Here is a 25,616-nt window from a genome sequence, read left to right as displayed (position 1 = left end):
CATCCATCCATCCATCCATCCATCCATCTATCTATCAATCATCTTTCATTCACAACTAATACATTTTACATTGCTCAAGCCACTCTATGCATCTGATGAAATGAGTTGCAGTTTATGAATTCTTATGCCTTTAAATAACATTTGTGAGAGGAAGGGAAGGGGGTAGTGATTCCAGATCTTCTTCTGCCATTCAGTAAGTGAGAATTCACAAGCATCTGGGGTTTATTATTTTATTTATTTATTTACTTATTTGTCAACAAGTATAAGGAAACAAGTAAGAGTACAGACATAGACATGGACACATGAAAACAAATTGGCACATTGCCATTGGCATCCTTCAGTCTCAAGAGACTATGGTATCGTGCTCTGAAAAGAGGTCCTAAAACAGCATCTAGTGTGACTAAAAAGACCAATTCGAGAGTGGCAATCCCTTCCACACTGAGGGCAGATACATTCTGTCCCCTGCCCAGCCCCCAGATTTCACTGGTTCCGAAATCCGAAATTTTATTTGGCACAAATAAAAGTATATAAATAAGCAAAACATAGCCATAAACATATAAAATGAGTACATATAAATGGGAACAGTAGGACAGGGGCGGTAGGTACGCTGGTGTGCTTATACACACCCCCTTAGGGACCTCTTAAGAAACATGAAAGGTCCACGGTAGACAGTTTAAGATAAAAGGTATGGGGTTAGAGAAACTAACAACAGGATCAGGTAGAGTGTTCCAGACATTTACTACTCTATTGCAGAAGTCATAATTCCTACAATCAAGATTAGAGCGAATTACATTGAGTTTGAATCTATTGATAGCCCTTGTGTTATTATGGTTGAAGTTAAAGTACTCATTAACAGGTAGGATGTTATGGGAAATAATCTTGGGTACTAAGCTTAGGTCAGAACGTAGATGGCATAGTTCAAGGCTATCTAGGCCTAAAATTTCAAGCCTGGTGGAATAGGGAATTTTATTTTGAGCAGAGCATTTGAGTACTCTTCTAGTAAAATATCTCTGGACCCTCTCTAATGTACTGATGTCTGAAATACAGTGAGGGTTCCAGGCAGTATTAGCAGGGTTAGCAGCCAAAAGCAGAGTTCCTTCTGCCATAGCCTTTTGTACATGGCAAAAGTGGCTATTAAGCAATCGATGTCATTTCACCAGTCATCTTTTTCCCCGATATTGAATTTGAGACATCCAGCTAAATACACCCAGTACTGGGATGATATGTGTGCTCCAAGCTATGGTCATTGAAATTATTAAATGGTTTTATTGGCAAAGATTAATTGGAGTTTTAACTCTGTCAATATAACAGCCAATTGTTGAGTGGAATTTGGAGGGAATGTTATTTTTATAATTGCTCCAATATGGACCTATTTTTATTTATATATTCACATTTAAAATTATTATACTTCAAGTGGTATTGCAATACACAGTGTGAAGAGGACTTTGATCACATGACAATTTTCTAGATTTCCAGATATTAACTAACATAGGGGCAATGTGTGAGCTGCCCACAATTATGTTTAAGATTGGCAGCCATTCCAATATTTTAAATAGATAAATAAAATTTGAAAACTTCTTTTTTTTGGTAATAGATTTAAAATAAAATTAAATTGAAAAGCTCTTCATGTGGAACCTCACAGCAATTCCCCAGAGGGCTGTTTCTTTAAAATAAGAGAGAACGTTGTAAGTAAAACAGGAGATAAATCAGGCATAAATAAATGTTTTCTGTAAGTTTGTCTTGTTTATATTATATATGTCTCATTAAACTCCTAACTCAGTTCATTCAGTGGGAATGAACACAAAAATATACTTTGTTAATGGAAAAAGTGGAATATAAAGTTCTTAAACTATTGATTTCTTTAAAAAAAAATACACCCAGTAGGCTTCCAAGTGAAGTGTAATGGCCAGTTAGATGTTTGCAAATGGTTCCTCAAGCAGAGGCCACACAGCAGTGGAATTGCCAGCTAGCCCACAGTTCTGGCAGACAGAAATTTCTCTGGAGAAAAGAGAAACTGGAGAATGACCTACTTGTGCTCCCAGTTCCTTGCAAGGAAACTGCAGGAATTTAGTTTCTTGTGACTGATCTGTGGATGATTGTGGTTCAAGCAGCTTGAGAAGTGAAGGATTTACAATGTATCCTAAACTGCTGTGCAGCCTTCATGGAAATTGAATTAGCACAGGGGTGTCAAACTCTTCTGAGCTCGTTTTTTGCTGGCAGAGTGCCACCACAGGTGCCCCCAACACGAGTGATGTCAAGCTGGCCATGCTCACCCTGGCCATGCCCCTCCACCCCCCCAGGTGAAACACAACCCTGATGCGGCCCTCAATGAAATTGAGTTTGATATCCCTGATTTAGCAAAAGCCTCACATTCTTAATCACTATATGATTTAATTGCTTTACAATCAAAAATATATATTCCTAATTGCAGTGAAATTCAAAAGCTCTTGGTGAGTAGCTTCTTTTTGAAATTAAGGAGATGAGGGAAAATTTTGAAGAATTTAGTAATAGCATTACCAAAAGCAATTTGGTAGCACTGATAATGTTACCTAGCTTGGTAATGAAGCATCTACAAAGAAATCACCAACCCTGGAGAGCACCAATCATCCCACAATTTAGTAAAAAAAAACAACTGCAGTTAAAAAGGAAATGGAAGGATTTGCAAGGTTGAAAAAAGATCTGAAAGAAGAATTTAAGAAAACTGAAGAATCCGTATGGCAAGTGTTAAAAACAAATTGCTGACAAAAGTAGAAGTTTTGGAAAGTAAGACAGAAGATGTAAATAGAGAAACAGAGGAGCATTTCAAAAATTTGGCATTATTGGACGAGAGAAATGATGGTGTAAAAAGAAATTAAGGGGATTTTTTGTGGGGGAAGAATAATCTTACTAAAGACATAGAAACAAGCATGGTTTGGGATGCAAGTAAACTTTTTGTAAGATAATATTTTAAACAATGCTATAGTGAATTTAAAAAGAAAAGGCAAGAGAAAATAAAAATGATTTTGGATGAGACAAAAAAAAGGGGGAAGAAAAATTCAACTCCAGGGATGACAATTATGTATATTTACAGTGAGACAGATGACTATTAACTATACTAGTGATGGTGAACCGAATGCCCAAACTGTGCACGCATGCCCATGCGTGCCCAAACTGCAAGGCACGTGTGCATGCACAAGCATGTGCGAGTATGCATAAAGATGCACGCACATGTGCAAACATGCGCACATGCGCAGCAGGGAGCCGAAGACCAGCTGGCTGACGGGAGGCTGGACATCCCAACACCAGCAGTTCTGCTAGAGGTGAGATCTTTTTCTTTCATGAGCTTCTGTTTTGCTGTTTTCAGGGAAACAGAAGCTCACAAAAGAAACACCACTTAGAGCTGAGCTGGGGCGACGGAGCGCATGCCCACAGAGAGATTCGCCATCACGGAACTCTACAAAACAAAGTAATTTTGAATTTGCAAATAAATTAAGGAGATGATTGTCATATAAGTTTCAAAAAGAAAAAGAAAAGAAATGATATTAAAGGTACAAGAAGGGCACACCGTAATAGTAGATAATGTGAATATGTGAAAAACATTTCATCAATATTATACTACTTTATACAGATGTAAAGAAGCTTCTTCAGAAAAAAGTGGATAAATACTTGCACAAATAGAATTTACTAAAATCTACAGACAATCAGAGACAAATTTTAAATGGAAAAGGAGCCTGGCCTAGACGGTTTGCTGGATCTTATAAATATTTTGAAGATGAGGTTTAAGAACCTTTACAACAAATGATGAATATGGTTTTGCAGAATAGAGAGATTCCTGATAATATAACATTAATGCTAAAGAGGGACAAGATTTTATTTTAACAAGAAACCATCAACCCATATCATTATTGAACAATGATTATAAACTGTTTACTATGCTAATAAACTGTTTACTGTTTTCTGTTTACTATGCTGAAAGGTTTAAAATAATTAAAATAATTTTACAGGATTTACTGATGAAAGTCAGTGTGGATTTTTGCCTAAACTACAGCAGTAAGATAATATTAGAAATATTTTATCTGGAATTAGAATATTCCAGAATACTTAGAAAATAATGAAAAACAAGCTGCATTAATGTTCTTATAAATTAAGGACATTTGTCAAAGATTTGGTATTGATTTTAGAAGATCCACTAGAGGGAGTTGAAGCATTAATGGAAAATGAAAGGACTTTGGTATATTAGCAGGTTTTAATATTACCGGTAATAATCAGAGGGCAAAGTTGTTAACTAAAAATACGAAACTAGAAGTTAAAACTAATAGAGAAATCGAATTTTAAGATTGAGAAAAAAATAACATTTGTTGGTAGTATGATAAATAAGAATTGCAGATTATTTCAAAATAAATAGAATAGAATAGAATAGAATAGAATAGAATAGAATAGAATAGAATAGAATAGAATAGAATAGAATAGAATAGAATAGAATAGAATAACAGAATTGGAAGGGAACTTGGAGGTCTTCTAGTCCAACCCCCTTTTCAAGCAGGGAAACCCTATACCATTTCAGACAAATGGTTGTCCAATCTCTTCTTAAAAACTTCCAGTGTTGGAGAATTCAAAACTTCTGGAGGCAAGTTGTTCCACTGATTCTTTTAAGACATGGAGTGAAATTAAAGAAACACATGTAAAGATGAGAGAAATTAAAAATGCCACTGTTGGGGAGATTTTCTGGGATAAAAATGAATGTTTTGTCTAGAATGTATTGTTTCAGACAATACTTGTTTTGGCAACACATTTACCATTTAAACAATGGCAAAATGATGTATCTAAATTTATATGACAAGGGCAAAAAAACATGGGTAATTCTCTTATACACTCTTTCTTTCATAGATGTGTGTTCCTATTAATTCTCTTTTAATTGTGAGCCACCCAGAATCGCTGTGGAGTCACACAGCTTTAAAATTGAAATATTACATTAAATGAGAGAAAGAATTTTAGGTGACTAGTGAATATTTCCCTCTATGTTTAGAACAGTGATGGTGAACTTTTTTGGCACCGAGTGCTCAAACCAGAATGTGTGTGCATGGGTGCGAGCATGTGCGGCAACCAGAACCCCGGAAACTCGAAGACCATCTGACTGAAGCACATGAGCACGCCAGCCACCTGGTATTTGGGTATCTGGTGCACGCATGCCAGCTGGTCTTCGTGTGTGCTGGAGACTGGAACCCAAAGACCAGGTGGCCGGCGCGCACCTGCACACTGGCCAGCTGGTCTTCGGGTTACCAGCACTTGTGTGCCAGAAACCACAAGAGCAGCTGGTGATGGCGCACATGCCCACAGAGAGGGCTCTGCGTGCCACCTCTGGTACGCGTGGCATAGGTTCGCCATCATGGGTTTAGAATGTCAATTAATTAGAGGTAAAGTCACAAAGGTTGACTTTTTATGGGTCATAGTAGGTTGACTTGTTATTTGGAAAAGTCCACACCAGTTCTGAGAGAACTGAAAAATATAAAATGCCAGGGTAAGCATAATGAAATGTGGATGAAGAAAAGGTGCATAATATATTGTGTTATGTGGCCATGCCTGATGCACCATTTCTGACAGCTGTGCAGCAGCCATTTGTTTGAATCAAATGAGTTAAACATATCTAGTATTCAACAGTACTTTGGGCAAATAGCAACATATGTTTATATTTCTGTTTCTAAGCAAAATGTTCATATGCTTATGGTGTGAATAAGATTTTAGTTTAAAAAAGCCAACAACTTAATACAATCAGTCTAAGTAAACATAATTTAAATCTGTCAAAATGTATTATTCATCATGAAATATTTAAGTACTTTGAAAGCAACTCTTTTAAGTGCAGGATTATAAAGTAGAACATGTATTTGGTTTTTCAGAAATCTCTAATGCTCTTTAGGGGATAAATTCTAGATCTTTGGATTAAAGGAAATGTACACAACAATATATTAATATATTAATTGTTTTATTCAAGTTGGGAGTGCCAATAACTAGATAATAAATAAATATAATAAAAACTAAGGTTAGTCATTAAAACAGGCACCTAAAATAGCAAAACAAGAAATACTCCAAAAGGCTTTTGTGATATTTCTTTGTTAAATGTATATCCTAATTTTGTTCGGGAACTCAGGGCAGTGTCCATAGTGCTTCCTCTTACCATTTATCCCCACAACAATGCTATATGATAAGACCAGCTGAAAGAGAAAGCAACTAGCCCAAAGCCACCAGTGAATTTCTATGATTGAGTTGGACTAGAACCTGGTTGCCCCAGTGCCACTTGGCTTCCTTAACCACCATGCAGTGTTAAGCTACATGGGGGCATAAAATATAGCACATAGTAAAGGGACTGAAGGACTCTGGATGATACCAAAAATAGGTCTATGACAACTCGTCATAGCCAACTCACCATGACCAACTTGCCAAGGGAAAATTGGCTGCGGGACAAGAGTTAGTATTGAAGAAATAGTGGAATAGAATCATTAAGGAAGGGGTGCCAAAAAAGGAACAAAATGAAATGTGAATGACAAAAATTAAAATATTTTTAAAACTATTTTAAATAATGAAATTGAATTTTTAAATAGTCCTGCAGCGAGTTTTTCCGTGGTGAGTTGGCCATGTCAAGTTGTTTCGCAGTAAATTAGCTGTGGTGAGTTGGCCATGGCAAACTGGCTGTGACAAATTAAATGAGGTGAGTTGGCTGAGGGTAGTTGTCCCATTCTGGCCAAAAAGGGCCCAGAAAGTAGGTGCCAGGTGTACTTGTTAGCTTACAGTTTGTCTTAGCTTCTCAGGTGAAAGATGCAATCTAATAGATGTATTTCTTTCTCCTGTGTCTTTCAATAGAAAATAGAAGCAGGTCAGAGCTATCCAGGTGTTTTGAGCTGCCACTACATTATATTCTGGTGGTGTATTATAAAGAGGGCTGCTCATAAACAAGTTTCGAACGTTACAGTTACAGAGGAACAGTAATGTTTGGCAAAAGGAAGCACAGGGATGAAAAAGTATTTGGTTCTATTCCTACATCTCTCATTACAAGAGTATTTGCAAGGTGTGTTAAAAAAAGTCAGTATGGCAGCTGCAGGGCTGCAATCAAAGTCTGCCAGTTGTTTTTGTGTCTGTGTGGTGTGTGTGATGTGCTTTAAAAATGGACAGAATTTAATTGTATCATTGTGACATGTTTAGTCCTATCCTGTGGATTCTGTTGATTCAATTAATGAAGTTTGCTTTTTAACAGAATATTGGTATTTTTTTAATAAAAAGGCTGATATAGCAAAGCTTACCTTTTAAACTTTCTCTTAAAAACCTACCTTTTTCTATATGTACTGGAAAGATGTGTGAATTTGCTATTGTTGGGTATTTGAGTCTATTTTCCCTCCCTCTGCTTCTTTACTGTGGTTTTGCTTGTAATGACTTATTTTTAACAGTTTACAAGGCAGCAAGTAGAAGACAAGGAAGAAAATAAGCTCCAGCAATTAAAGAGTCTTAGTTCATTTTTGTGGCCAGATATATTGCTGAAAAAAATTGCCAGAAAATGAACCAAAAGCATTCTTCAGTTCCTAATACTACAGGGGAAAAGTTCTTGTTAGGTTTGCATGTGTGTATTTATTTTCCCTTTTTGCAATTATCTTCTTTTTCTTGTCAGTTAAAATATTGTATTTTGTTGTTAATCACAGTATGACATTGTTCCATTTAATTACATGCCCATGGCTGTTGAAGTGTGTAATTAGGATTTTTAACAATTCATTCGGAATCCCTGAGCCTGCAGTGAGCAAAAACAAAACCATAAACCAAGTGATTGTGTTATAAAGATTATGATCAAGCTGGATAATGAGGATTCTTTACCTCTTTATCAAAAAGTTTGTTGGCTAGATTGGAGTTGGAAAAAAAATATCCTGAAGAAAGCAATGGCAAGCTTCCACACAGTTGCCAAGAAAAATGCTGGGCTGTTTCCTTAATAGTCACCAGGAGCTGCACTCTGTTAAAGACAATCTTTACTTGTTTTGTGTACATTGCACGCAATCAAAAATATTTCCTTTGTTGAAACCCTTTGTTGAGAATAATGGAGGCCTTTGTGGATTCTTTATTATGTCTGATACTAAAGAAGGGATTAATGAAGATATGTAACTGATGACTTCACAATTCTGTGAGAGATATTTCTCTTTTCTTTGAAGGGAAAAATTGAACTAATACTTTCACATATCCTATAGAAATTCAGAAAGCTAGATGGCTATGCTGTGCAGGAAATTCATTCATTCATTCATTCATTCATTCATTCATTCATTCATTCACAGTTATTAACTGCCCAACTCCAGGAAGGTTCTACAGTAGTTAACTTTTTGCTAAGGAGTTCTTAGTAGTGTGTGGTTTTTTTCCCTCTGGCTTTAGCAGAATCTCTACAAAATAGAAAGTCTACTCTTCATGCTCTAAACTGTAGACAATTTCATAAAAGATTTCTCTCTGTCTTTCTCAGATTTTCAGATAACATATGACTTCATATTTCATGATGATGATCTCATCTGAAAGTTCCTCTGTCTACCACATCACAGCTCAATACTACTGTGAATGCTTTTAAGTGAAATCTTCTATCTTTTTTTAAACTTTGAATAGAGCCTCATTTAATTTGGAAAATTACAATAGGTGCAGGAAGGAATGGATTACTTTAAAAATTAAGGCTGCAAGGTATTTAAGGGGTTTATGAGTTGGTGAAAATAATGTCTTTAAAATATCATAGATGTTCAGTAGAAGCATTATTTCAAAGTTGTTTCAAAGATAAATATTTGAATTTATTGCAGCCTGAAATTTAATTCTTAGCAGAAATTATCAAGCTTTTTAGGTAATGGACAGCAATGCATTATTTTGCCTCATATCAGTGGTGAAATCTGAACCGGTTTACTACCGGTTTGCTGGCTGCGCATGTGCAGTGCGCACCATGCACCAAATGTGAGGTGTGCACACGGAGTGCATGCCAAAAGGAGGCATGTGGTAAGAGAACAGTGCGCGGGGGGGTGATCAGTGATCAGCTGTGGCGCGTTGCTCAGCTGTGATCGTTAGGGACTCAGCTGAAAAAAATGCTTTTAAAAATTAAAAAAAAAGCCTTTAATGATCGCGCGGCTCAGCTGGGCATGGGGGGGGGCATCGCTACTGGATCAGGCAATCCGGTCCAAACCGAGAACATTTCACCCCTGCCTCATATGGGTTTATGCTGGTCTTTGATCATAATAAAAGTTTGTTATGATGTAATGGGTGCTAATTTAAAAAGTGAAAAAAATTAAACTACTGCAATCTCAGAGGATCTCATGCAACACAAAAAACTTGTAATTGTTGGCCACTTTCTGGCCAACAATTACAAGATTTTCAGCCATTTTATTTTAGTGTTCATGGCTGACATCTAGTGGTGTCATCTGTGCTTAAAGCCGTGTTTCTTTGCATGTCCAAAATTAGGAAAACACTCTAATTTGTTTATTTTATAATAACTCTAAAATATTCTTATGTAGTATAGATACTTACAATGATTTGTTGCTATTTATTATAATGGATTGGATAATTCACATTTTATAGGAAATTTAAGCATAATTTAAACAGTTTCATATAGTTAAATTGTGATTAGCAGCTCTGTATCACACACCTACAGCTTTCCAATAAAGGAGAAAAAGATATTTTACTTTGTGGAAAAAATAATAGATAAGAGATAATGGAACAGTTTTATTAATTACAGATGCTATCATTCTTGGATTTAACTGATGCTGCATGCATCACTGCCTACTAAAGAGAATTTTATTTATTTCAGTTTTATAGTTTATTTTTAAATCTGTGTGAGTGTTTTGCTTGACATGATCTTTTCCAACCTTGATAAAGGAAAGGCCAGACTGACTTCTTAGATTTGGGTCTTTATAGCCTTTACTGTCGTTGTACATCATATACTGTATATAACAAAATTGGTTTCACCTCTCTGGTGCAACCCATAACAGAAAATACAAAACAACATAAATAGTATAAAGAATAATCCCTATACAATTGGGAAAAAAGACTAGTCATATGTTTCCGTGATTGTGTTTAAGAATCTGACAGCCCGTGGGTAGATGTTTTTAAACCTGTTTGTCCGGCTGGCTATACTTCGATATCTTCTGCCCGATAGTAGAAGTGCGAAGAGACACTGACCAAGGTGTGAATCATCCCTAAATATCTTCCTTACTCTGCTGAAACAGCGAGACCTGGCGATGTCATCTAGTGGCAACCAATGGTTTCTTGTGCCAAATTGATCACTCTGTAGTGCCTTCCTGTCTGCAGCTATTAGACAAGCTTACTTGTCAAGTATTTGCAAGCCATTGGCACATATATCATACAGACACTAGTGGAGGCAGGAAGTGCCCCCACCCCTATGTGGAGAGGAGGGGCTTACACTGAGTATAAAACCCCCTCTAACCTTTCCACCATGCTCTCTTTTACGTTTGTTCTCCATGAGACATGATCTTTGATAGGGGTAGTCACACACGCTGTGTGCCCCCTACCCTAATGGATATTAAGACAGCCTTTGTATATAGTTAATATGTTTTGTTATATGAATAAATACATTTATCACATTTATTCATGCATCTGCCTTTGGACTCTTCTATGCTCCTGGGTGTTTTCTACGATCCCAATTTCCACAGAATGGTAGCAGAGGGAATGGTAGCAGAACTCCATTCCAGGAGCTGTTGAAAAGGCGAGATGCCCTCCAAAATAACCTGTGAGAGAAGCTCCCCTGTTGTGACCAGAGGCCTTCAACGGAGGAGAACTTCACAGCAGCCCCAGACTGAATCAACGATGGAAAACATTGAAGGGGGTTTCCATCCAGCTACACCCTGGCAGCCAGAGGCCACCCAGATGCAGCAAGAGATCCCAGGGGCCGAGCCAAGCGATGCTGGAGAAGGCTTCTTCAGCACTGACGAAGAGGGGGCAGAAGGACCAGATGAAAGCCTGGACAGGCAAGTGGCTGAGATGTCAGAAGAGGAGTGCAGAGCAGCGCTCGCCTGCCTCCTGAAGACAAGGGCAGCAGCCAGAAAGAGGCCTGAGGAGGCAGCACCAGAGATGCCTGCCATCCCGGTAAGGACTCCCCTGCCTGATCTCTCCAAGATGGCGCCTGCCGCCAGAGAGACTGCCCCCCCACCCAGTTTCCCGCCAAACAAAATGGCCGCCAGGCCACTTCCGGAGGCCACTTCCTCCAAGATGGCTGCTCCCCTGGGCACTTTGCCAGAACCACGAGCCAGGCCCTCCCCAGCTCCACAGCCCAGGCCTACAACGCCAGCCAGTCAGTTCAGCCTTCCAGCGGCCCAGAGGACCACTCCGAGCCCACAAGGCCCTTGCCAGGCCCCGCCTGCCATGGCAAACATCAAAGAGGCCATAGAGGCCCTGGTCGCTGCCCTGCAACTAATGGAGCAACCACCCACTGGCCCCCCCGAGGCCCCAGACCCAGCTGCCCACTCAAGGAGGGCCCCAAACCCAACCTCCCACCCCCGGAGGAACCCAGATGGACCTGCAGCCTCCCACCCCCCACTGCAGAGGCGCTCACCATTCACTGAATGCTCCAGGGAGGCCCAGGCTGAGGCCTCCACACCTTTCCGGCCCTGCTGGGATGACCCGGAGCTGCAATCCTGCTCCTCTGATGGAGAAGAGGAGATCCAGAGACATTTCCAGGCCTACCCAGCCCATGGACCTCATCTGATGGGCCTCCAGTCTCCAGAAAGATCTCCAGGCCTTCTTCCCACTCCTCCAAGGCTTCCCCGCCACATCGCTGATGTCCGGGCCTATTCTGAGGCTCCAGCCAGACCTGACTTCAGAGCTCAGAGAGGGAGATCGGAGCTCCAACAAGAAAAGGCTTTGGAGCATGCTCCATTTCCTGCACGTGCCCAGTTGCTTCAAACTACAGAAGGACTACAAAAAGGAGCCAGACCTAAGCAATCGATCCCAGGCTTAGGGATCCCAATGCCATTCACATCAGGATTTTTTCAGCCATTTGAACAACTCCCCATGCAGTTTAATGGCAATAATTTTGTAACTTTGCCAAATAATTTTGAAAAATTACATTTAAGTGGTCAGAATTTTAAAAAATGGTGTAAAGAGATTCAGATAATTCTCTTAAGAGAAAATACTCTGGACATGATCAAAAGACCACCCCCTTTACCTTGGAGCCCTGAAATTGAGTTCCTGCATAAAAGAGCTTACACAACCCTGTTAAGTTCTATAGACACAGCTCTGTATGCCAGTCTTTCAGATGGCCTCACAGCTCAGGAAGTTTGGACTGCCCTATATAATTTGTTCCATAGTGACAATATGGCTGCAACCAGCAGATTGTCAAGAATGTTCCACAACTATAAACTCAGACCTGGTGTCAAAATGGGGGAACATTTGGCAACGCTTAAAGCCATGAGGGATGAGCTTATACAGAGGGGGGAGCCTGTTTCTGAATCCACTTTAATTAGTGTGATGTTGAACTCCCTAGACAAATCCTGGAGTCCCTTTATTATTTCTCTAGAAGGGGTTTCTAGGGAACAAAGAAATATAGAATACTTTTCTGGCCGCTTTATTGAGGAAGATTTAAGACGCAGAGATGAGGAACAACAAGAAATGAAGGAGGCATATCACAGGCCTAGGCCTCAGAGGAGGCGCCAGGACACAAGTGAAAGGATTAATACCCTTCCCACCTGCTTTGACTGTGGTATACAAGGTCACTTTAAAAGGGAGTGCCCTCGCTCTAGGGCCAACACGGCTGGACTTAAGCACAGTAAAAATAAAAGAGGCCGTGGAAGAGGGGGAGGTGGTCATAAAGGATACCAATACTGTAGTGTCACTAGTGACAATCACACCTCCCAGGTAAAGGATGCTGAGGGGCTGTGGCTTCTTGATTCAGGTGCATCAACGCATATAGCCAACACGAAGCAATGATTTAAGGTTTTACACCCACTCAAGTCCTCAGTAAAAGTTGCCACTGGGGACAAGGCAGAGGTAACTGGGGAAGGCGTGATCAATGTGCCTGGTATAGGAGATGTCACAGGGGCACTGTATGTTCCCTCAATCAAGAACAACCTTTTAAGCATCTTAAAATTGACTGAGGATAAAAATGTAAAACTGGTTTTTGAGAAGGGTGGAGGTTATGTTTCCGAAAATGGGAGTGTTGTTGGCGAAATTGTAAAAATCAACAATTTGCCTTATTTTTCCCCAAAAGCACAGGTCAAAAGGCACAAGAAACCTAACAAGAGGGCTCAGGGAGCTAACGCCCAGATAGAGCAGAAAGCTTCTGTGCCAGCCCCCAGGTTGTCGAAACTCAAGGACCCTGGACCTAAAACCAATGAAGCTTTTAAACCAGCTCCTAGGACATCCAAAGCCATTAAGGCTGAGCCCATTAAGGTCACAACTCCTCAGCCAATCCTGAGGAACTCTAAGGTGACCATTAATCCAGTGCCTACTCTCATTACTGAACAGACCAAAGCTTGTAATGGTAAGATACATAAGGTTGACAAAGTATGCATGGGTAAACCTTTACATTTGGATTGTGCTCATATATTACACCGCAGGCTCGGCCATGCCAGCTTCCCGGTTATTAAGAAAATGCAAGATTTTTCTGATGGGCTTAAGATAAAGAATTGTAATACCTATTTGGAATGTGCCATCTGTAAGGCAGCAAAATCTAAAACTGCTGCTATACCTAAGGTCTCTTCCCGTCGTGCAAGGTACCCTTATCAGCTGGTACACATGGATTTGGTTGGTCCTTTTAGACCCTCCCTTGGTAGGGGGTGTTATTTTTTAACAGTAGTAGATGATTACTCTCGTTATGGCCATGTATTTATTTTAAAGGACAAAACTGAAGTCTTTACCAACTTCAAATATCTTTACAACCAGATCCAAACGCAACACAAGGTGTGCATCGCTCAGGTGCAGAGTGATAGGGGGACTGAGTTTACATCCAAGATTTTCGAAAAGTGGATGAAGGAGAGAGGCATCCTCCATTTTAAATCATCCCCTCGAACTCCGTCCGAGAATGGTATTTCAGAAAGGAGAAATGGAGTGCTGCAGAATGTCATGAACTGCCTACTTGCAGATGCTGACATGAGCCAAGTTTTTTGGGCAGAAGCGGTCAAAATGGCTAATTATCTAGTCAACAGGACGTGGAGTAGTGCCATTAACCAAACCCCATACTTCCTGGTCCATGGAAGGAAACCTAGTCTCTCACACTTGAGAATTTTTGGTTCCTATGCCTGGGTCCATATTCCCAAGCACCTCAGAAGAAAGGGGGGCAAAGCATCAAGGAGGCTCAGATTTATAGGTTATGCAACCGGCAGCAAGGCCTCTAGGTTTGTAGACAAAAATAACCTTGTCATTGTCTCTAGATCAGCTTCCTTTGAGGAGGGGTCAAATTGGTCAAAAATTCATTCCAATGAACCCGGTTATTCCCCTATTAGAAGCGACACTGAACAAGCAGCACCACCTGAAGAGGATGAACCAACAAACTCCAAGCAACTGACCAGCGAAGATCCAGATGGTGATGAATCCCTACCTGACTCTGACGATTCAGACAAGGAATCCCTGGGTGACTTCACACCTCCTGCCTCACCTAAACGACCATATCTTCGCAGCGCCTGGGACAGAGGCCCGCCCCATTTTGATTGGAAAGATACTTCCGGCAGCTCCAATTCTGACACCGATGCTCCGGATGACAATGATGATGGTGAGTGGCAATTTCCCAGACGATCAAAACGCTCCAATAAAGGGGTGCCACCCAAAAGATTGGACATTGGCTGTGTTGCCTCGGTCAACAGCGTTACCATGGCCCCTAAAACGTACTCAGATGTCCTTCAGCTTCCCGAGGAAGAACAGCGCAGGTGGAGGGTGGCAATGGAGCGGGAAATGGACAGTCTCAAAAAATTGAAAGTCTTCATCCCCATGGAAGTCCCCAAAAAGAGGAAAGCAATTGGCACCCGTTGGGTCTACAAGGTCAAGCCAATGCCCAACAACAAACTCCTCTATAAGGCCCGGCTGGTAGCACAAGGCTACGCACAGCGCTACTTGCAGGACTTTGATGAAACATACTCCCCCACCGTGAGAGCGGAAAGTGTGAGGGCTGCTTTGGTCACCGCAGCAGCACATGGGGAACACATTTTTCAATTTGATGTGCAAACTGCTTATTTACACGCACATCTAAAACAAGAAATTTACGTCAGAGGTGCCCCCGGTTTTCAACGGCAGGAAGGCCACACCTGGCTTCTGAAGAAAAGTTTGTACGGCCTCAAACAATCAGGCAGACTGTGGTACAAATGCCTGACTAAAACTCTCAAATCACTGGGTTTCCATCCATCTCCAGCTGATAAATGTACCTTCACAAGGGATACCAAAGGGGGGCTGGAGAAAGTCCTAGTGTATGTCGATGATCTTTTATATATAGGGCCTGACAAGGGGGGAAGTATTATATTTGCCAGGACCCTACAAAAAAAGTTCACTCTAAAGTCTTTAGGATATGTGGACAAGTACCTAGGCGTACAAATCATCACTACACCAAAAGGTTTTGCTCTCTCCCAAAAGGAAAAGATAGAGGAACTCTTGGTGAAATGTAAAATGGAAGATAGCAAGCCAACGGCTATCCCAATGCAGACCGACTATTATGGATTGGCACACAAGGATAGCCCAGAGTTCCAAAATAATACTCTATTTAGGTCAGTGATTGGCTCATTACTATATATAAGTAACTGGAGCCGTCCAGATATTGCCCTGGCCGTAAACCTGCTATCTAGACAAGTGGAACATCCTACCCAGTTCCACTGGTTAGCCATTAAAAAGCTATTAAGGTATCTCAAGACCACAGCAGATTACGTGCTTCGCTTGGAACCTGAGAATAGAGACAAGGCCCAATTAAAATGCTTCGCAGATGCGGACTGGGCCGGAGATACCAAGACACGTAGGAGTACTTCGGGCTTCTTGGTACTATTAAATGAGGCACCCATCCATTGGCATGTGGGGCAACAGAAATTTGTTTCGTGCTCCACCGCTGAGGCCGAATATGCATGCTTATCAGAGGCAGGGAACGATCTGATATGGTTTGATGCCTTAATTTCTAGCATCTGGACACCACCGACTTTGCCCATCCAAATTATAGAAGACAACACCGGGGCCATAGGCATTGCCAAAGCCTATGCGGTGGGAAAAAGGTCCAGACATATTGATATCCGCTATCAAAATGTTAGGCAACTAGTAGAGATGGGGTTTATATCTTTATCACATTGTCAGACCAAATATCAAACAGCTGATATTTTCACAAAACCTCTACCAGCAGATAGGCACAAAGATCTGTGTAAAAAGTTATGTCTCACAGGGTAAAATTTGTTGTGCATTGCATTTGTATGTTTGCATGCCATTGGCTCGCAAGGAGGGGAACTGTCAAGTATTTGCAAGCCATTGGCACATATATCATACAGACACTAGTGGAGGCAGGAAGTGCCCCCACCCCTATGTGGAGAGGAGGGGCTTACACTGAGTATAAAACCCCCTCTAACCTTTCCACCATGCTCTCTTTTACGTTTGTTCTCCATGAGACATGATCTTTGATAGGGGTAGTCACACACGCTGTGTGCCCCCTACCCTAATGGATATTAAGACAGCCTTTGTATATAGTTAATATGTTTTGTTATATGAATAAATACATTTATCACATTTATTCATGCATCTGCCTTTGGACTCTTCTATGCTCCTGGGTGTTTTCTACGATCCCAATTTCCACATTACTATAGTGTCATACAGTATGTGAGGACACTTTCTATTATAGACCGATAGAAAGAAGTCATCAGCTGTTGTTCCACCTGATTTTTCCACAGGACTTGGTCTTGCATAATATCTGGAAGCTTCAACTGATGCAGAATGCAGTGGCAAAGGCAGTTATGTGTACCCCCAGAACAGCACATGTCACACACCTCCTACAAAAGCTGCATTGGCTGCCAATTTGCTTCTGGTCCAATTCAAAGTACTGATTTTTACCTTTAAAGCCTTTCATGGCATAGGACCAGGATGTGAGGGAGCGCATCTCCCTGATTACATCAACCCATCCCATTAGATCTGTCACAAGAACATGCTTTGGGTATTATCTTTGAGGAACTTAACATTTGATGGGTCCCAGAAAGTAGGCTTCCTCTGCCGTGGCACCCATTTTGAGAAATATTCTACACACACACTTCTGTTAATGTTTGGGAAGCGTCTCAAGACCTGGTTATACCTCCAAATTTGGGAGTCGACGGAAACTGGTGACATTTTATGGTGACTCCCCTAATATGATTAACACATGGTTGTGATATATCTCCCCATTTGTATATACTTTAAATTTTTAATTATATTTTAATTTTTAATAAAGATTGCCTATTTTTATAATGAATGTTTTTATTATTGTATTTATATTGTTTTATTTAATTGTTGTATGCTGCCTCAAATAACTTCTAGTAAGATAGGTGACTATATGGGTCCCATTTCAAAAGTACTTTGGATAATTTTACTTCAATTTTTATTTTATGGAAAAGTGGAGCAGATTTTTCACCCAAGATAATAAAGAAATAGCTTGGTGGAAAATTCTAAGCAATTATTCAGTAAGAAAAAAAGACATAGGATTACATTCAATCCTATGGAATTACTGATAAGTCTTACTAAAAAATTTTTTTTCATTCCTTAGTAGTAAAATTGTTTATTTGCAGTCTCCCTCCCCCCAAAAAATCTGCAGATGGAGACCCCCATTTGAGAACAAAGTCCCCAGTCACTGGAATGTAATCCAAGAAAAACAAATACTACAAAGGCTAGTAACAGGAGGATGTCTTTCGAGCTTGTTTTTTTGTGACCATCTTGGCTCCTGGAGAAAGGGGGTCCCCCAAAACATGTGTATCAGCTGGATACACCCTTTGTACTAAGCTTTGGTCTGTTTAGCCAGATGTCTTCCCAACAGGGACAAAGAAAAAACAGATCTTGCATTATAATAAGCCAGGAAACTGAAAAGTGTGTCTAGTGAAAGAAGACTCATTGTATCCCATCTGATATTTATTAAGGGTTGTTTAAGTCAGCAGGGAGAAATGTGCAGCATCCGGAAATGACCCGGACACTCTGGTATGTTCAACTGGTGACAAAGGATTGGAAGCAGCCCATCATTAAAGCTGGCTGCTCAGATTACATAAGGAAGGACCCAAACCAAACCAATGTGAACAGATAAAAGTCCGATTAAGCTTAAACTTGGTTTTGCATAATTTAGAATACGATCACTTCAAGAGTACAGAATAGTCTTATGGATTTTTGATCTGCTAACGAATATTGGGAAATTCACTGTACAGCTTTTGCCTCCTAACAAAAGTAGTCAGAGACTAAAGCCCACTCCAGTTTCACTTACATTCCATTCATTTTATTTACATTTGCAGAGATGATTCAGGACTGACATATTTCATTTTAATAGGAGCAAACAAAAGTAACAACAGAAATGAGACAATATGTGACCATAAAAAGGACAAATAAATTGCAACAGGGCACAAAGTGTCCTTCTTACAGTTGTCTTTTATTTTTGTTGTTACTATTGTTTGCTCCTAATTCAGCCAAATTAGCATATATTCAATTCTAGAGTCCAATACTAATGTTTTTGGTTGGTTAATTCTGTATTTCTTTTAACTGTCAGGTAAGTAGTTAACTTATAGTTTGAATGTTTTAAGTAGAACAGAAACTTTTCTGAAAATTACAATTCTAGGTAAACCCATGCATGTTTCTTATTTCTAGTTGCTTGAATCAAAACTGTTATTCATAAGATTAAAAAAAGTACGTGTGGTATTCATTCATTTGGGAACCTCAATATTTTAAAAACAGTGTAAAGAATAGTAATTTACCATACCTTTTTAGGAGGAATAACTTTTGGTATGCAAAAGAATATGTGACTATATCATTCAGGAATTCTGCTATAAACTCACACATGGTCCATATTTGAGGGAGATGGGTAGTCTAGAAACATAAAATATAAATAAAATTATGTGTTTGCAATTTATATATTGGACATTATGTATGAATACCTATATTTGTTTATCAATAGATAGATAGACTGATCAATTAACTGGTTGAATTTACATTGAATATAATGCATGACTGTCTCTTATCAAACCAATAAATTAACTGATTATGGGTTATCGATAAACCACATTTAGTTTTAGCGTTATGCAGGCTTGCAAATAAAGATCTTCATATTAACTAATTAAATATAATTTAATTTAATTATATTTCTTAATTTTATTTTGTAGGTATTCAAGAAGGAACACAATGCACCAAGTGTAAAAGTAACTGGGCACTGAAATTTTCTATCATACTTTTGTATATATTATGTGCCTTGCTAGCAATAACAGTAGCGGTCTTGGGATACAAAGGTAAGTTCCATATCTATAACAGTAGCTGTGTACTGTGTCCAAGAAAAATTGACCACAAAAAAGTAATTGATTAATTAAATCAGTGTGATTTCAGAATATATCACAGATGAAAGCAAATTGTAATCATTATTTTCCATGCTAGACTATCAGTTAATTCGTCATCCTAAATAATTACTTAAATAGGGTAAGATTACTACGGTAATCTCAGATTGTTAAATTATAAAAATGTAAGCAACTCTTAAAGTTTAGGAGAAACACAGATAGTTGCTCTTTTCCATCAATCTATTTCATACATCAGTCTTTCACAATGTTTTTGTATTTAGAAAACGGGTATATAACAAAAGCTCAGTATTTCAGTTAAATTTCACTGACTGTACTTCAAACATATGGTAGCTTATTCATTGATTTCAGTTTAAGGACTGGATGGATACACACACAACATGGATAATATTTAAACATCAATAGTAATGGGAAATCTGAATGTGTCAATACTCTGCATATATTACCTATCTGTTGAAATACAGGTAAACAGCATGTTACTTTTCTTTATTAGAGATCCCAGTTTGAAAAAAATATGGAAAAGCAAGGTTTGCATTCTGGCCAAAATGCCAATACTGGCAGGTACTCTCCATATTACAGATAGTCCTCAATTTAACTATTTTATTAGCTACTCCTTGAAATGACACCGAAAAAGGAATTTATGATAGGTCTTGGTATTTTTGACTGTTGAAGCATATCAACAGATAGGTGATCAAAATTTGGGTGCTTGGAACTGGCATGTATTTGCAATGGTTGCAAAGTTGTGTGTGTGTGTCAGGGTGGGTTTCAAAATCCATCGCTACTGGTTCGCTTGTGGGTGTGTGCATGTGTGCGCTCGTGCAACGCTTCTGCGCATGCACAGAAGTGTCCAGGTGAATGAGCAGAGTCTCCTGCTGCTGCTGCTACCCGTTCGCTCTCTGAAATTTCTTAGATTATTTTGTAAAAAAAATATTCCTCTTTCTCCAGTAGTTACTTTCTGTTTAATATTTGGCTTCTACCTTGGATTGACTTTTGATTGTAAATTTGTTGTTTTTGTTTATATGGGTAATGCTTGACTTACGACCATAACTGAGCCTAGCAATTATGGTCATAATTTGTGATGGTCGTAAAACACATGACTAACCCAAAGTTACTTTTTTTCTTTTTTGCAAAGTCCTTAAAACAAACATAGCAGTCACAAAATGAACATGGCAGCCATAAATCAAACATGATGGTCATAAAGTGAATGCCACAATCGATAAGCAAACATATTGTTTGCTATGGGGAGTGGGGGTTTTTTGTCACAAACTGGAGGTAAATGCCGGTTTCCATCAAAAACATTGTTTTTTTTTTATTGAAAAGTTTTACAAAAAAGAAATACAAAAAAAAAAATTTCCCCCGTTCCCCCCACCCTTTCCCCCCCTTCATACCACCCTCCCCCCCAACTTCCCAGAGCAAAATACAAGGTATTTCATTTAATCAAACATAAACTAGATTAATCTACTTATCCTCAAAGTACTACCTACCCCACTGAAACCTTAACTCCACTACAGATAACCAAATACTTCTAATACTAACATTAATTCATAAGCTATTTGATATTTTCTTGTCTGATACTTATTTTGAATATAATCAATCCATCTTCTCCATTCCGATACGTATCTTTCTTGCGTGTGGTCCTTCAAGTACGCCGAGATTTTCGCCATTTCTGCTAGGTTTGTTACTTTCAATATCCACTCTTCAATAGTAGGCAAAGAGTCCTTGTTCCAATACTGAGCTACCAGCAGCCTAGCTGCTGATATTAAGTTCAAAATCAATTTAGTCATCAAAAACATTGTTAATGGCAGTCACATTACTGGGGTATGCTGCAAACATCATAATTGCAGCCTGATTTTCAAGCACCCAAAATGTGGTCATGAGACTATGAGAGACGGTGCTGGCCACCAGAATTTCAAAACCAGGGCATAAGTACGTTTTGGGTGGGTGGGGGGTCCAGTGTAACTTAGAACAGTCAGTAAAAGACCAGTAATAAATCAAAAACTACAATACTGCCAAATTCTGTCTTATTAAATAAAAACAAAAAGCACTATATTCAACGAGGTTTTAAGTGTGCCTAACAGACAGCTTTACAGTTATTGTGTTGTGATTTTTTTTTTTTTGCCTTTTTCTATCGCTTCTTCATCCAAATGCAGTTGTCTAGGTTTTTTTTTTAATTCAACCACTTTGTATTGTGTACTTTCATTCTAAAAATTGTATGTGACTTAAGTCAAATGTAAGATTCAATATTTCTAACAATTGCAACCAGGTACCCTGTGAACACCCGTTCCTCTGTGGGCCAGAGGGAAGCCTCCAAGCCCCACTGTGTCCATTGTGGATGGCAGCCAGCAGCAGCTTTAAAGAGATCTGAAATGCCAAACAAACCTGATAATTCTCATACTTTGCAACTAAGTAAAAGAAAAGGAAAAAAAAAAAGCTCCACCACAGTTTCACAGTGAATGTGACATTAAAACAGTTAAGATTAGCCATAGAGTCTCAAAAAGTACAGAATCCACTGGGCAAAAACATTTTTCAACAGGCTTTTCATGTGCAACATTTAGTTTTATTATAATATCAGCACATGTCATTAGATTTCCCTCCATCAGAATAACTGCAAATTTCAATTGATGTATTTATTCATATTATTATATTATTATATGTGATTTCAATTCTATGTTTCTGGAAGACATCAAGGAATTTAGCATTTTTTGTTTTGTATTAATGAATAATTGAAAAACAATAAAGTCCCATTAATACAGGTACAAGTAGTCCTCCACTTACAACAGTTCATTTAGTGACTGTTCAAAGTTACCACAGCACTGAAAAAAGTGACTTATAACCATTTTTCGCACTTACGACCATTGCAGCATCCCCATGGTCATATGATCAAAATTCAGATGCTTGGCAACTGACTCATATTTATGACGGTTGCAGTGTCCCCGGGGTTATATGATCCCTTTCTGACAAGCAAAGTCAGTGGGGAAGCCAGATTCGCTTAACAACCGTGTTATTTACTTAACAACAGCAGTGATTTGCCTAACGACTATGGCAAGAAATGTCATAAAGTAGGCAAAATTCACTTAATAACTGTCTCACTTAGCAACAGAAATGTTGGGCTCATTTATGGTCATAAATCGAGGACTATCTGCATTGCCTTCAGCCACCTTCCATAACAGAATTTGAGGGCTTTCCCTATACATTAAGTATTCAAGGTTTTTCTATCAGTTCTATTTTTAAGAGATTCAGTGAAAGTACATAAGAGACAGGTGCCCCTGTCATATAGGTGGTATGAGTAAACCTATAATGTCCTCCTAGATCAAATTTTCTGGATTTCCTCTTTGTGTATCTCACTAAAAGTATGAATAAGCATGTATTTCTATAGGCTTTAATGTGTATCCCTTATTTTATTGTTTTAACAATAAAGTTTAAGTTTTAACTTAAGCATAATTGCCTTTTGCTATTGCTTGATTTCTGTCTGGTTCGGGGGTTTTTTTGGTTTCTTTTAAACATTTTTATGGACCATGTTATATGGTTTTATTTTGTTGCATGCTATTTTGGTAGCATCATTTTTAAAAAAGTATATAATAAACGTATATTGTTATTGCTAATATTGTTATTAGCATTAACAATCTCATTATAGTTATTTTTAAGTACTGGTGCCAGTGGGAAAATTACTCTGGTTTCTTTAGGCATATATTAACATATAATTGGGAATGGAGAGCCTGAATGTTCATTCCATAGATTGTTGGATTACATCTTTCAGTCTTTTATCAATATTGATCACTGCTAAGAAATTGTTTTCTTTTGTTCTAGTTGTAGAAAAAATGGACAATGTTTCTGGTGACATGGAAGATTCACGCCAACGATGCAGTGAGAAGCTTTTAGAAGTGAAAAGTGATTTAAAGAAACTGGGTAATTAATATGAATAAACTGATTAAGTAAATGATGAAATTATTATGCCTTTGTCATAGGAGTCATCAACATACTAAAATTGGAACCAATAGTAATTTTTTTACAGTAGCTGGTAATAGATTCTCTAAAAGATTAGTTTAATTTGTTAATGGTTCATCTTTAAACTTTCAAATTCTGAATCTTACACTTTATACAGTGCCATACTGAATAAATGCATATACAAATTATGCATTTATTCACTATAAAACCATCTAAGTATGTGTTAAGTTTATTGAAGCTAAGATGAATCTCTTGGGTGATTGGGATATTGGCAAACACAGTTTTCATCCTTCTGGAAACATACAACAGGACAGATTTCTTCTTGTTTGAGACCATGGCCAGCTTCTGAGAGTGAAAACAGATGATACTGATCTAGGTTTTGTGATGGTCTCTCAATAAAAGGGAATTCATATGCTTTTTGTATGCTTTTAATTTTCTATGTTTCAGTGACCCTTCCACCAGCCTTGTAAATAGAAATTAGTTTGTATTAATTCAGAATTCCCCAACGCAAACTGATGTTCATTCGCAATTCCCCAAATAAGTTTGTTTATGTATTGGCTTATCCTCCTGTTTATAATGAAGTAAACTCTGTTAAACTGTTCTTCTGCTAAGTAACAAATGTGAATGTTTATCACTTTCCTGCTTCTTTCAGATTATCAAACTGAAGAGAAAGCCATGACCACAAACACAGAGCTTTCAAGTTTCAAAGCTGATGTCCTAGCCCTCCGTCAGCAACTTCATGAGATTTCAGAAAAAACCACAAAGAACAAAGAAACACTGGAAAAGTTACAAGAATCTGGTAGCATGTTAAATGACAGGCAAAGTCAAATGAATGGCGTTTTGGACAGCAACTCTTTCATGATCAACAATATTAACAAAACTCTTCAAGCTTACAATGGCTACATCAGTGATCTCCAACAAGACACAAATAACATTCAAACAAGCTTGCAAAGCCAAATGCACTCACATAATGTTGTCATATTGAATCTAAATAATCTTAACCAGACCCAGGTTCAGCAAAGAAACCTTATCAGTGCTTTGCAGAGATCGGTGGATGACACAAGTCAGGCTATCCAAAGAATCAAAAATGACTTTCAAAACCTTCAGCAGGTTGCCCTCCAAGCACGGAAAGATACTGATTGGCTTAAAGAGAAAGTGCAGATTTTACAAGTATTAGCAGCTAACAATTCAGTTATGACCAAAGCTAATAATGATACACTTGAGGATGTGAGCAGTCAGTTAAACTCATTCAGTGGACAAATGGAGAATATCACTACTATTGCTCAAGCCAATGAACAAAGTTTGAAGGATCTCCAAGAACACTATAAAGAATATGAAAACAGAACATCTACCAAATTTAACCAGCAAGAAGACAAATTTCATAGTTTTGAGACAGATATCGTCAACATTATTAGTAATATTAGCTACACTGCTCATCACTTACGGACACTAACCAGCAATCTCAACGATGCCAGGACAACGTGCACAGATACTCTTAGTAAGCATATGGATGAGCTGATTTTTATGAACAACACATTAGCTAATGTTCGTTTTGATGCTACTACTTTAAGGATGCAGCAGGATGTGATGAGGACACGGTTAGATATTGAAGTAGCCAATTTATCAGTAATAATGGAAGAGATGAAGCTGGTAGATTCTAAACATGGTCAGCTGATTAAAAATTTCACAATACTGCAAGGTAAGAAATGTATTGGATGACTTTTCTAAAATTGATATTGGTATTGATTTTCAAATTGTCTAGGATACCTGAGATTACCAGCTCCTTATGGATTTCAGAAGCATTGTAGGAAAATAAATAAGGTGACTACATCACTCCACTTCCTGAGTTTCTGAAAAGTTGGTGGAAAAGGGAATAGAAGGGAAAGAAAAAACAGTAGGTCAGCTTTGCAGGTTTATTAGAGTTATTCTTTTCTCATATCATATTATATAAAGAAACACATGAAGTTTAACTATAGAATTTATAGCATAAGATTTAGTTATGGTTCCAGAGTTAAAGAAGATCTAATAATAATGGAAGAACAGTTGAACAAGGGTTGAAATATGGACACATTTTCAAAGCAGCATAGAAAAAAATTACACAAATATCAACATTTCATTTAAGCAGTACGAATTACAATGGTCAAAACCAATGGTTCTCACGTTACTTTATTCCTATATCAAAGAACCTGGGTCCTGAAAAATGTGAACCACAATCTTTTTTTTTGA

General features: G+C 38.5%; 1 protein-coding gene across 1 annotated transcript in view; it reads left to right on the top strand.

The window, feature by feature from the left end:
* The window catches only part of COLEC12 (collectin subfamily member 12), a 94,767-nt gene that overhangs the window by 57,424 nt on the left and 11,727 nt on the right, over positions 1–25,616 (top strand). The window contains exons 3-5 of the mRNA XM_070940989.1: positions 19,263–19,385; positions 23,253–23,351; positions 24,043–25,089. Coding sequence (XP_070797090.1) covers positions 19,263–19,385; positions 23,253–23,351; positions 24,043–25,089 — 1,269 coding nt within the window. The remainder of the gene's footprint in view (positions 1–19,262; positions 19,386–23,252; positions 23,352–24,042; positions 25,090–25,616) is intronic.

Source organism: Pituophis catenifer, unplaced genomic scaffold (genome assembly GCF_029215685.1).
Source record: "Pituophis catenifer annectens isolate HBS135680 unplaced genomic scaffold, rPitCat1.0.hap2 SCAF_3, whole genome shotgun sequence".
In the NCBI taxonomy this organism is placed as follows: Eukaryota; Metazoa; Chordata; class Lepidosauria; order Squamata; family Colubridae; genus Pituophis; species Pituophis catenifer.
Note: the sequence above shows the minus strand (reverse complement) of the source record. Positions and strands in the feature narration are given on the sequence as shown.